The following is a 13317-nucleotide window of genomic DNA, read 5'->3' as shown; positions in this document are numbered from 1 at the left end:
TCCCTCAGGCCCAGGTACCCCACCAGCCTGAGACTTGCATCACCAGCCCTACAGACACTTCTGATTCTCCCCTGCCCAAACCAGTGAAAAACAGAGGGCTTGGTCCATCTCAAATTACTAGCTAAGAGAAACTGCATTTCTTAACACACTGCACAGACATGAACCCAGGAAGACAGATGGAGATAGGATCCTTATGCTCAGGGAAGCAGCCAGCCAAGTTTTAAGACCAGTATCTTTGATGAAGTAAGTGAAGTTGGGATAAACTGCACAGCTGCCTTATAACAGTATTAATTCAGAAGTCTGATCATTTTACACTAATTCATGCGTGAAATTTGATGCTTAAACCCCAAAATAATATTCCCTAAATCCTGGAAGATTCATCTTAGGCATTTCCTCTAGGAGGCGGGAGAAACAGCTAGTCTTTAACACACACATTACAGAAGTGAATTTTAAAAATAACTTGGCTTCTGAATATAAGACTAAATTCTATAATATGAACTTTAAGACTAAATTAAAGCAATAGAAACCTACACCCCACCCCTTCAACAGTAGAGCTGTTGGGTAAGAGCAGTTCACAGTAAATACATAAAGAAAATAATCTGTACATCAACTCATCCTCTTGCTTAAAAGCCATTAACCAACCAAAACTATTCTCAAGCCTTTACAACTCTCCAACCCACCCCAAAAATCAAGACAACTTGAAGAATAAGATATTGCAACATACTAAGCTTGCAATGCACTCAGGGACAGAACCACAACAGGACAAAACTTCTGCTCACATTACAAATAACATGCACCAAAGAAATCCCCCAAACCACCACCATCTACAAATATAAATGTGCAAAATGTACATGAGCTTCAGTTTTTCCTTCTCTCAATTTTTTGATAATACCTGGAAGTTGCTCTTATGATTTTCAGCAGGAATAGACTTACTAAGTGTCAGCAGTTTTAATGTTAGGAACCAACGAAAGGTTACAGCTTCAGAAACCTAACACATTTTACTAGTTTAGGGTTGGGCTTTTTTCTTTTTTTAAAAGTTATTTTTACTTCAAGGCCTGAAAGAACAGTCACTATTCCAAAGCATAGGCAATGATAGACTTTCCTTTTATAGTGCTGTATTGAAGTAAGTGCATATTTTTCAAGAAGTAGTTCCAACCTGTTCTATAATTTCTGCCTGGTGAGTCAGCCCTCAGACACACACCCAAGGCAGCTTTGGAAGAAAAACTGTATCTTTAGATCTAAAAAACCCACTGAAAATAGCTAAACTTTTAATTTTGAAAGGAAAGGCACAAGAGGATTTTCTGACAGGCTTGGAAATCAGACATCTTCATAGAAGGGTACCTTATATCTGATGCAATTAACTCCAGTGCCCTTACACTGCCCATCCTGCTCCTGAAGAGATTTCTCCGACAATGCAACTTACCATCTTCATCCACGGTGAGGTCCACGACTTCAGCTGCGTTCTGCCTCAGGGGCTGAATGACTGTGGAGATCCTGCTTCGGGATCGCTGCTCCGGAGGCCGGGCAGCGTGGGAACTGGAGCTCTGGCCCCAGTGTGATCTCGAGTGTCCGAGCGCAGAACGAGACCTTAACAAAGGGTAACACACCTTAGCTACTGGCCTACATCTTGCCATTATTAATTTCTTCTCTGCATGTTTGACAAGCTACTGGGAGTTTTTTTATTATTAGAAAAGCATTTTGTTACACTGAGACACCCTGTGACTCCACTTTCACCAAATGCACTTATGAACACTTTTGCAGCCTTTAGCAGAGAACACAACAGCAAATGCCCAGCACCGAAAGTTTAAAGATCTTTAAACCATGTCCCATGTGCAAACAGCTACCTTAAAAAAAAAAAAATTCACTGTGAATCCCACAACCAAGCCAAGCAGCAACTATAGCTGAAGTTGTTTTAGCTTTGTAAATAGTAAATGAAGAGTCTCCAAATCCTATACTACTCCTATGCAGTCTGGAACAGCAGGTCTATAAATGATGACAGGACTACAAAGACAAAATTTGTAAACATTAAGTACTTTTGCACATTAACTTGCGACAGAGTACTTTCAGAGGATAATTTCTATACTTCAAATTCCTAAAATGTCTTGACAGTACAAAATCTCTTGACTTCTCACTAATATTTTGCTTCCCCTCTTTGGAGAACAAACGTAGCTTTTTGTGATACTCTAACTAAAATGAAATGTGGCTTGAGGAGATCCTAAGCCTGTAACCACACCTAAGGAAGGGATGGTTTTATCTCTATATTATAACACTTAGCACCCATTCTGTTCAATTTAGCCATACAAACCCAAACATTCAAGACAATGATCTCTGGAATGTGTATCCTCTTTGGAGGATAGTCTTTAATCAAGGGAACAATATTTTTACAGTATTGTATTTATCATTTCACTCTCAAAAAACTTTGACTTTCCAGTATTTACATAAATCAAGTGGCTCTTATTTTCCAATTTGGAAAAACAATGTACTCAGACTTCAGAAATTTAGAAGGGGAAAATATGAAGAAAAAGGAATGACTTCACTAAAAACAAACAAAACCCACTGCACAAATCACCATGGAGCCACTGCTGTTCTGGCTGTAGCATTGCAGAAGGTGAGGGAAGAAAGAATTAATTTTTTCAAGTCTTAAGGCTATTACAGAAAACATGTCTTACTGATGCTAGGAATATACAAAGCTATTTATTTTTTAAAAGCATTTGGCTTTAGATAACTTCAAATTCAAACCTTTCTTCAAGGAACTCCACTTGGATTCTGTAAAACCTGAAAACACGGAACAAAACCTCCAGATATTCATGGAAGAACAGGAAAGCACATACAGCAGCAGCTTCAAAAAAGTAGGCTGCTTTCCTGAGAAATGCTCAGCTAATCCCTAGATAGTCAACTCAGCCTACACATGCTCTCTCTAGGATCTCACTGCATAGCTTTGCTTCCCCCAAATTCTGCACATCAATCACACTAATGGAGCCACCTCAACAACTCCAGATTAGCTGAATTCTCTAGCTTTGGCAAACCTGTGCTTTGGGGTTTTTGTCCTTACTTTGTTTGGGGGTTTAGGATTGGGGGTTTTTGTTACTGTTCGGGTTTTGTTTTGGTTTTTTTAATCAAAAATGCATACTGTGCATTCTGGTTAGAACTCCAGTGACTTTACCTTATGGGCTTTTAATGGCACAAAGCATTGGAACAAACTTGGAGACAAGCAACACTTTATTATTACAAAGAAATGCAAATCTCACCTGTAGTTTTCACCAACAGTAACAATCTCCACTTCACTATCTGTTGAGGTAACATTTATTTCTTCGTTAGCAGTGACTTGGGGAGTGGAGGACGCTTCAATCACCACAACATCTTCATCGATACTTCCTGATGAGGAAAAAGGAAGAAGAAAGTTTATATACTCCCTTTATCTCAGGAACTGTCACTAAAAGAGACTGTTTTTCATAGACTTAAAATATATGTAGGCAGAGGATTCCATGGTGTGTGTCAAAACCTTAGGTGCAACTGTCAAACACATGACCTAATTATTAAAAGAAGCAATTCTGCTGTAAATACTGAAGCAAAATGAAGTAAGGAGACAGAAGACTGAGTGTGGGGTAGGTATGCAAGCTTGCATTTCAAGCATTGAAAGCAATTACAGTGAATTTTATTATCTATAACACCAAGAAAATTCAGTCATTTAATATAAAAATAGAAAACATTTCCAAGCTAGCAAAGCAGTAGTGGTGTGTTATCACTAATAGCTTTTTTTAAAGTGTTTTTATAGGTATCAATCTCAAGCTAAGCATTGACAACAGAAGAAAAATTATGCACCAACTAGTTTATACCAACAACAAAATTAATCCCCTGGTGTTTATAAACGTCTTTGTATCTAGACATCTTGTGGCATTCACAATCTGTACTAGACAGGGAAAAATAAAATTAAACTAAGAATGATAAAAAACCTCAACAAAAACCCTACAGAAGAGACAAGTTTTCATAGGAAACAACTTCTACTTCAGGAAGAATGGTTAAAGTTCCAGCCTAACAAGCAGACACATGAAACACTGCTCTAGAGCTGCAACATTGGCAGTGACAAGTCTGAGCTACCTACAGTTCTTAAACTGAGCTATGGATTAGTCACTGAGCACAAAAGAACTTCCTAAAAAAAATGAGCTGTATAGCTTAGAAATTGCAAACTACCATTTTGGGTTTTGCAAATTGCTTCAAGGAGTACTTCAAGAATTTGGTCTCATTCAAGTCAATACTTCCATCCTGTATGGACCGACTATTCTCATCTGCTTTACCCAATTACATGGTGGGAGAGATTATCCTTTTTTATTTTTATCAGTTTTTATGCTCTGAAAAAAAACCCGAACTGCATTACCTATTTTCCAATGGCCTTTGTTTCTGACCATATTTATCCCAGAAAGATTGCTGACTGAAGATGTAAAGAGTGATGCTTCCAAATAGTGGTACTCAAAAAACTCCAGCAATTGGAAGTACTGTGGAACAAAATTAATTCTCAGAACTTGCATGGAAATTTTGGGGAAAACTGAAAATACTGCAATGTCTAAAAAACATCATCACATTCCAAAATTGAAAATATTGAAAGGCCAATTACTCAGAGTGAAAAGCAGCAGCTAAATCCATCATCACATCCAGAAGAATGTAAACATTGTGCCTATCATGGGCAAACAAGCAACAGCTTCCTTACACAAAACTATCTTAGCTACTCTCAGACAAAACCACCCAGCCAAGCAGCTGGGGAAAGGTCACTGAGAAAAATCCACAACTTGTCCTATCTTCCAAACCTGCACTTCTCTGAAATATAGTCCACATGTCCTCAGGCTCAGTATTTACTGAAATTTATGACATATGCAAAAGTAGAAAGATTTAGGCTTAAATATGATTTTGTCACTTGAGAAAACAAACAAGTTCTCCTTGAGAACAGAATCATCTGCCATGTGGATCTATACTGAAATTCACAGTGTGCATCTCCTCGGAAATTCTGACACAAGCTTAGCTCATGAAAAACAGAGGGAATTCTTAACTGAATACCTACACAATTCAGATACCTTTCTCAAGGTTTGAAAGCTCATTTTACTCAATTCCTTTTTTTTTTTTAAGCACACCTTTAGTTCAGATGTGATTTTACCGACTACACAAATCAGACTGTAGAAAACATCAGGACTGGTACTGAATGAACAGGTCTTACAACTTTCCAAAATAACAAAGAAAATCTTTAGGAAAACAGTAGAAGTTGCTCCTAGTAGAATATAGCATAGACATGGTTCAGACATATGCAATTTCCTACTGTTCATGCTTCTAAAAACACCTTCCCAAGTCAAAAGCACAAACTGATGAGGTTTTCACCCCATGAAGTACTTTCCTATACAAAGAACCAATGCTTTCTTCAAAATAAAGCATAAAAACAACAACTCTAAACTACATAAATATTTCTTCAATTGTTTTATATAGTCCACCATGATAAGGTATAATTTACTTTTCTCTTTTAGCACATACCAGTCACTGACCAGTCATCTGTCTGTAAAGAACTTCAAGCAAAATTTAAAGCATTAATACCTTCCTGATCAATGTATCATTCAAATGACTGAAGCTGTAAGAAGCCAGCTAAATCTGTATAATGACAGCGTTAACTATACTAACCCTGCAGTTCTTGAAGGTTATCTCCCATCAAGAAGAGGAGTCTGGACTGTTGACAGCAAAAGAGTTACGCAGTTGTAAGAGATGTATTTTGTACTACTTTCAGAATAATACCTATGGCTACAAAACAGAAAATCATCCTCCTGCAGGCATATGTTATTTCTCTCTGTCATCTTCTGAATCACAGAACACAGTAAGCAAACTATAATCTAGCTATTTGTAAGTAAATTAGCCTTTCGGCCACCACTGACTCAGTCTGCATTTTAAGTGAGCTACTTAAAAACAAAACTTCTCCTGAAAATAACAACAAGAACTTCATTAATTTCCACAGAATTTGGGGTGTTTTTTCCCTTCTCAGAGCCACAAATAATATTTTATAGTGCATGCAAGACACCAAATTTCAGCTTGCAAGTTTTGCATCTCCCATTCAGAGCTTTCAATAACCATTAGTAATTAAGTTTTGTATGTGACTAATAATCAAAAATGATCAGTAACTTCTTTATGTAAGTTCTCTCCCCTCTTAAAAGCCTGTTTTATGATGGAAACCGAATGCTCAGCTGCCCTAGGGGAAGGGATAAACTGCACATGCTTGAATCCAAATCTGAACATGTCTAAAACTATAATCCTCCCTTAAAAATATAAACATACTCTCCTCCAGGCCTTACCTCACAAATACAGTAAATCTGTCATAATAAAGTACTTTATTAAGCAGAATATAACTTTTATAATGAAATAAATACAATACTGGACTCTTAAGTCCAATATTTAGATCAGTAAATGACGGATTTTTCCCTAGAAAGTTGTAAGATCACTTCACAACAGCAATTGCTATGTGCCACTGACGGACCAACTTGCTGAGAAGCAAGCTTTAGAATCAAATACTTTAATAATCAAGAAGTTGTAAGCAAGAGACTAAGCTTTGCACAGTATAGCATGTATAATATATATAATTATACTACTATTTAACTCTAAAAGACCATGGCATAACTCCATGATTAATCAATCATCACCACAAGTACTCCTCCAAGGGCATAAATAATACTGGTATAATAGCCAAACTTATGTTGGCTGACTGTTGTCATTCCCACAGGGTATTTTCACATCTGTTTTTGCAATTAATATGGAGTTTAACTAGTCTGAATATTACATGGAAGATATTAAAAGCATTTTACTATACACAATTTCAAATGAGACAGTCTGATCAAGTCTTAAGCGAAACCAGAAGAGATTTAAAATAAGTAGTCAAGTTCCAGTGACAGAGATGACTTATTTTGAGTTCCATGCTTTCACTGGATCAGACCAAGAGCCCACCCAGGCACATGTTCTCTCTACCAACTGCAGCAGGTAAAACTATGTAGTCAGAGCAGAAAATTCAGGCTACAAATTTTAACTAAAAGCTCTCACACCACCCAGCACCCACAACAATGTCACAGACATCAGAGCACACTTTCTTGTCCAGTCATTGCTCATGGACAGCTGTCAATAACTGTGTTGAATCCCTTTTTGAACTTGGGACTGACTATGCCCCTCTACAGCCACTTACACTCATGAATTAAAGATAATGACTTGGACAGTAATTCAGCTTGAAACAAATAAAATAATATCCTGCTAGTATTACTGAGTACTGTCTTCTTTACTTCTCAAATGTCTTGAACTAGGTATGGCTGAAACCCCTGCTCTGACCCCGTTAACACTGTTAGCGTAACACCACTGTATGAGGAGCCATCCTCTGTGACTGAGCAGGTCACATATTTGTTGGCTTTGCCCTCATTCTCAAGCTCTGAAGGTCCTGTGAACCAAGCAGACAGAACAAACACATTTGCCCTTTCCCTCCCTAGATGTCTCAAGATTCCTGGGTGCCAGGATGATCACTCCCTTCCCCTGGTGGCCTTGAACGTTCCAGGCAGGCAGCCAAGCAGGTGTTGTTGACAACCCTGCCACAGCACAGGGGAGCCAGACAGCACCCAGAGCACTGGCCAGAAAATCCAGCACTTACAAGCCCGAAGTGGGAACCTGGACCAGAAATGTGACCTCAACCCCTCACTGGTGGCAAGGGACACCTCTGTCATCATCTGCTTCCTCTGAGGACTGAGTGAGTAACTCATGTTCTTTTACATGGTTTTTGAGTCTAGATTATGATTCTTATATTGAAAAATCAAACCATGCATTAAGATTTGACCTGATCTGCAGAATGTCCAGGTGATTAGAAATTTTAACTTAAGTGGTAGTACAAATTTTGTGTTATGGTACTTACAGATTGTATTACATTGATTCTGCTTATAGAAATCCTGTGCCATTCTACTCAAAATTATAATATTCTGCTAAGAAAAGAAAGACTTAATTGTAACTATGATTCAGTGCTGTCAACATTCTGGCAAAAATCTGCCTGTTCCCTTAGGGTTGGGTGATGACAGTTTTTCTGTACCTGAGACCACTTGGAATATATGTTCCAATAGCTGGGCATGATGGGAAAAAATTTTCCAAAGCACACAAACTGCTTAGGAGTCTGCATCCTGGTGGAAAAGACAGTCAACCACAGTTTAGGGGATTTTGTCCAACTATGAGCCATGATAATTCAAACCTGTACCAACTGTTCTTAACCTTGCACTAAAATCAGTCCTATGGGCAATGCCACAACAAGCCACTACTACAAGTACCATCTTTTCAGCAAAGAAAGCTGCAGCAGGGAAGTGCCAAAGTGAATTCCACACTAACTTCTATTACTGTAGCTATTTAAAGCCCCAATTCACAGCAGATGAATACAGCAACACCAATTAATGGCCACTGCTCACAAAGCCAGGTGCTTCTTTCCTCACCACTTCTCAGTTCTTCTCCAGTAAGCAGCACGGTAAACAGGATACTTATACGCTTCCTTATCCACTAATGCTGTTGAGATAAAAGCTTGAAATGAGCTGTATCAGTTCCTGTGAGAAAAGGACTGCATGCTGTAGTTTGTATGAGGGATTAAATAGCTGAAAAATAATCAACTCTTAACAACAGGCAGCTCATTTCCACTTAATACCCATTAATCTTAAACCTGTTAAAATAATCTGAGCATGAAGCGGTATATGCTTAAACATTTTCACCAGCCTCTGGCTCGTAAAATATTCAATGTCTACATTCAATATTTTTTTGGGAGACAGACAACAAATGTTAGACAATCAAGAGGACAGTAGTGAATAAACACTGTCTTATCATTCTAAGCAGCTTTGAACAAAATTTGGAGCAGTTTCTCATCAGTATTACAGTCTAAGACAAGAAAAACCTGTCCAGTATTAGTTGTTCAAAAATATAAAATAACATGTCAGACCCTGAAGGAATCTTAAGTTATTAGGTGAACAATTTGAACAATTTATGACAATGCAAAACTCTACACAGCTTTTTTTTTCTAACAACACTTTGCCATTTTCCAGAATTCTGCTTTATTGCCAAATCAGAGTATGTAAGGTTAAAAACTTGTGCCAGTTCTAGCTTTTGCTAGATTTCCCTCCCCAGACTGCCTCCAAAAGGCAGCCCCAACCCTTTAGATCCAAGATGAAAATCAAATACCTGTAGAAGCAGAACATTTGCATCACAACATAAGAGATCCAACAACAGTAAAAGCTGAATTTTGCCATGTTTCATAAGCAAAGTCAAAGGAGGATTATTTCTGTTGGTGTGTATACAGGGTTAGAGAAAAGCTTCTGCACTACCTAAACAAAACACAGAATCAAAATTCATGTCTCCCAGCAAAAACGTGGATGCTTGCTGTCATTTTAACTGCAAGCCCAGTATTGCTATTGAAACCAACTGATCAGCATTGCAAATAGAATCTACACCCCCATAAGCACCTGCACCTTCAGCTGTAAGGATCAGCTACACACAGCTGTTTTTACACTTATGCCTCCAACTCCTGTCTCCCCTGAATGAGCTTCAGCTGCCCATCCCAGAAGTAATGAGAACAATGCCTTCTATGGCACACAGTTATTCAAACAAGTATCATCCAGTCCCCGGTGTCAGGACGTACTTGTTCACGCACTCGCTCTAGAAGTACAGAGTTCCACCAGAAGAATAGCTAAAGCCCTAACAGAAAAGGAGGAAAAGCCCCACATAGTGCTATTCAGTATTTGGTAAAGGTTTTGTTAAACAACCAACCACCCCTTTCACATCTCCATTCATAAGATCTTTCCGATTAGCCAAGTTAATTTTATTAATTATAAGAACATACTTACTAAATACTTCTTCGGGTAAAAGGGTCTGTTACTTTAATTTCTTGCAACAATCAAAAAGAAATGTTTTCCAGAATAGTCTACACTAATTAGATTTACTGTTTCTTTAAATGCACTCTATCTTTAGATAAACATCAACATTCAAAGCAAAGAAATATTTTCTGCCATATCCTTAATACAAATTGCTATTCACTAGGCTACAAGACTAATCACATCACTTTGAAGCCTGCTTATTAAAAAATCAGTTATTACCACATCTTTTTTAACTGTGTTTTCTTTTCCAATTATTATTATTATTCTCCTCCTTTCCTAAGTCTGTTCTCTAGTACTTTTACATGTATGCCCCAGGCTTCATGCTCTTAGCAGAAGATATTGTCCTTCAGCACACTCTAATTTCAACAGACATGTGCCAATGTAGAGCAAAGAAATTTTCCCTAACATGAACAAGCTCCTATGGCATGACTATCAATACAAGCCTTTCCTCATATAGAAACCCAGTTGTGCTTGCTCACTATACAGACAAGTAGCATTGCTGTTTTTCCAGCTGGCCCCATTTCTGTCCTAATTAACTCAATAACCAGAAATGTCTTATATAACAGCACAAAGCTACAGAAAATGTTAATCACATTTTTATCTTGCTAAAAATAGGACACTTTCACAGAGGATGTCTGCTCAACTTCCCATTATATCTGCAATGTAAACAAAATGCTTTAAAAACTTTACATCAATACATATTTCCACTGGAAAAACCCCCACAGTATTCACACACATTAAGCCAGAATCGCTTTTCAGCTCCCTGCAAGCACTGGTCCTGAAGTACAGGCATGACAGGACACAATCTTTAAAGCAAACCTTCTTTCAGTTACAACTCATGTCAGTATTTTAATCTAAAATTAACTGGTGCAGAACTAATTGATTTTTTTCATTCATGACAAGAAAACAAACAATTTCATTAATTGTGCTTTTTAAGCAGTATAAAAATTAAGCCATTGGGCTTTTCCACATTTGTGTGGAAGGAGAGTTGTTAATGATCCTACATCATTTTACAGTTACATGAAACTCCACCCTGCCTGAAAATTGTAAGAAACCATTAACTTGGAAACAAAGGTGTTAAGACAGTAGTTTCTCAAATTGGTGTTTCATGTAAATGTATGCATATCCCCACACATCTATTTTTTACAAATCATATTCTTCAATATGCTTAAACATGCATGTCAAATGTAATTTTTTTTAGGCCTAATTAATTTCTATTCCCACAAATATGCATCAAGATAATTAACACTGTGAAATAATTCCTGTTTCAGAGTTATATATGCCCAGCCCTAGCATTGCATAAGTAAGACTTTTGCATTACAGATTTTACTTCTTGGATTTAAACATCACACAAATTATTTCTTGCTACAACGAATAACAAGCAACAATCTAGACTTCAGTAGTACTCTGGTTCTGTTCAAGCATAAATCCTGCCCTAACATGAACATTCACACTTTTTTTTTTTTAACCTGTCCTTGTATTTTCAGTCACATTTTCTTAGAGGAATGATCAACAGCCTGAGATATGGTTTTGCTTATTAAAACATATTTGTCACTAGATAAAACACATGGTTGCACAGATTAACACCATGCTGTGTTCTATCTACTTTCCCATGCTCTCTAAAAAGCTGAACTAGAACAGAATGCACAACTACTTTCACTTGGCAAATTTAACATGAAAGAAAATCCAAAAAAATCCATCAATTAACAAAAAACCACAACAAACAAACCAGGAAAAAACACGCAAAACAAACCAAAAAAAACTAATACATCCTCCAAAGTCTTCCTCCAAACATTCAAGCATTCAGATACCATGACAAGACATATTAGAGAAATAACTGTGTAAACCAACTGCATTGCACTGAGTTTATCTAGGTAAAACATTCGGCATACATATTTTCTCTTATTATCTCAGTACTAAAGCTACCTTCAACTGACTTATATTTCAGGCTCTTAATAACAATGGACTTTTTTTTCTTTATATTTTTTCTAAATTGTGAAGTGCAGTTAAATATTAGCAGATATTTCTACATTCTGAAATTAGAATTATTATCACAATCAGTTCAAAGCTAAAATTTTTAATACAATTCTACAGCTAAAAAAAATAAAAATGGATCAACTCAGCAGCATGTGACTAATCAGACTGAGCAATCTTCCACTATGTTCTTTAGAAACCATTAACTTTTACATTCAAGATTTTAGATTTGCTATAATTCTGCTGTAAGATGTGAATGTACTTTTCCCAAGAATTTATGTTGTACTATTTGTAGTATTAACTTCAACAAACTGCTCCAAAGAACTTATAAAAAAGCCTATTGTATACGATGAAATACAACTAATACAAAATACCTCGGGAATTCAGTTTTACCTGAAGGAACAGCTGTGCTATTCTGGTGGTTTTCACCAGGTGACACAAACAAGTCTTCCTCCCCTTCAGTAGATGAACTGGAAGAAGATTCAGTACTGAGATCATTCTCACTGGAGCTGCTAGAACTGGGGAGTAAAGCATACTTTCTTCGAGCTAACACTTCCCGCTTTTTCCTCTGCATTAAAATTCGTTCTTTTTGATTCTGTGTCCGCTGTGATGAACCTGTTTTCACAACTCTCTTCCTGTATGGAAGTCTTCTTAAAGAACTATTGTGAAAACAGGGCCTTTTCATCAATAACCCGGGTACAGAGTCTGCCTCAGTCCGAGGCCACTTGTGTGACCTTGCACTGTGAGTTCTACTTGGAGTATTCAACACTGCCTGCGGGTGTCTCACAGGAGCATCTTTTTCTTCATCAGATGTTACTGTGTCAGAGTCTCCAAAATGCAAGCTAGAGGAAGGTGAAGAGATACAGTCACTAAAAGAAGAATCATTGTCTTCACTCTGTGTTTCTAGATGCTGTCTCAATCCCAAGATTCCTTTATTTTCTTTATCAGGACAGTTTTGAGTGTATGAAGGACCAGCCTGCTGGCTCTTGCGTTTTTTTCGCACCACAATACCTTTTTCTTGGTCTGTATGGTTGCCATTCATGTCCTTTTGTTTTTGAGAATCACCACACAAGTGAGAGAACTCATTCCCTACTTTACTGGCAATCATCTCAACTTCTGCAGTGAAGCTTTTGGCTGCCCCAATAGGCTCAGGGTTCAAGAGGATCCCCTTCAGACTCTCCTGTCTCTTTGGTGCATCAGAAGGAACTTCACTCTTCATATCCGCTTTTAGAGTATAAACTATATTACATTCAGGAGTCCATTTAGACATGGAAAGATTTAAGAAAGGCCTAGAAAACAAAACAGATAAGCATCAAGAAAAGAAGCATTAGATTTTTCAAAAGCAAAGCTGAAATAAGAGAAAACCCATTTACTGCTAGGACTAATCCCCCAGTGGAAATAGCAAAACGACAGTAACTGAAATACTATTTCAAAATACTAAGAATAC

General features: G+C 37.4%; 1 protein-coding gene across 5 annotated transcripts in view; it reads right to left on the bottom strand.

Moving 5' to 3' along the window:
- Positions 1-13317, bottom strand: part of RNF111 (ring finger protein 111) — a 45681-nt gene that overhangs the window by 22891 nt on the left and 9473 nt on the right. For 4 of the 5 annotated variants that reach the window (XM_082290995.1, XM_082290992.1, XM_082290993.1 and 1 more), the window contains exons 2-4: positions 12264-13159; positions 3249-3375; positions 1424-1587 (exon numbers count right to left, since the gene is read on the bottom strand). In XM_082290995.1, coding sequence (XP_082147121.1) covers positions 1424-1587; positions 3249-3375; positions 12264-13140 — 1168 coding nt within the window. In that variant the 5' untranslated portion in view covers positions 13141-13159. Of the gene's footprint in view, positions 1-1423; positions 1588-3248; positions 3376-12263; positions 13160-13317 lie in introns of those variants that run through there. The other variant, XM_082290996.1, reaches the window with a different exon arrangement.

This window comes from Coloeus monedula, assembly GCF_965178545.1.
Source record: "Coloeus monedula genome assembly, chromosome: 14".
NCBI lineage: Eukaryota > Metazoa > Chordata > Aves > Passeriformes > Corvidae > Coloeus > Coloeus monedula.
This window is presented reverse-complemented; position numbering and strand designations above follow the sequence as displayed.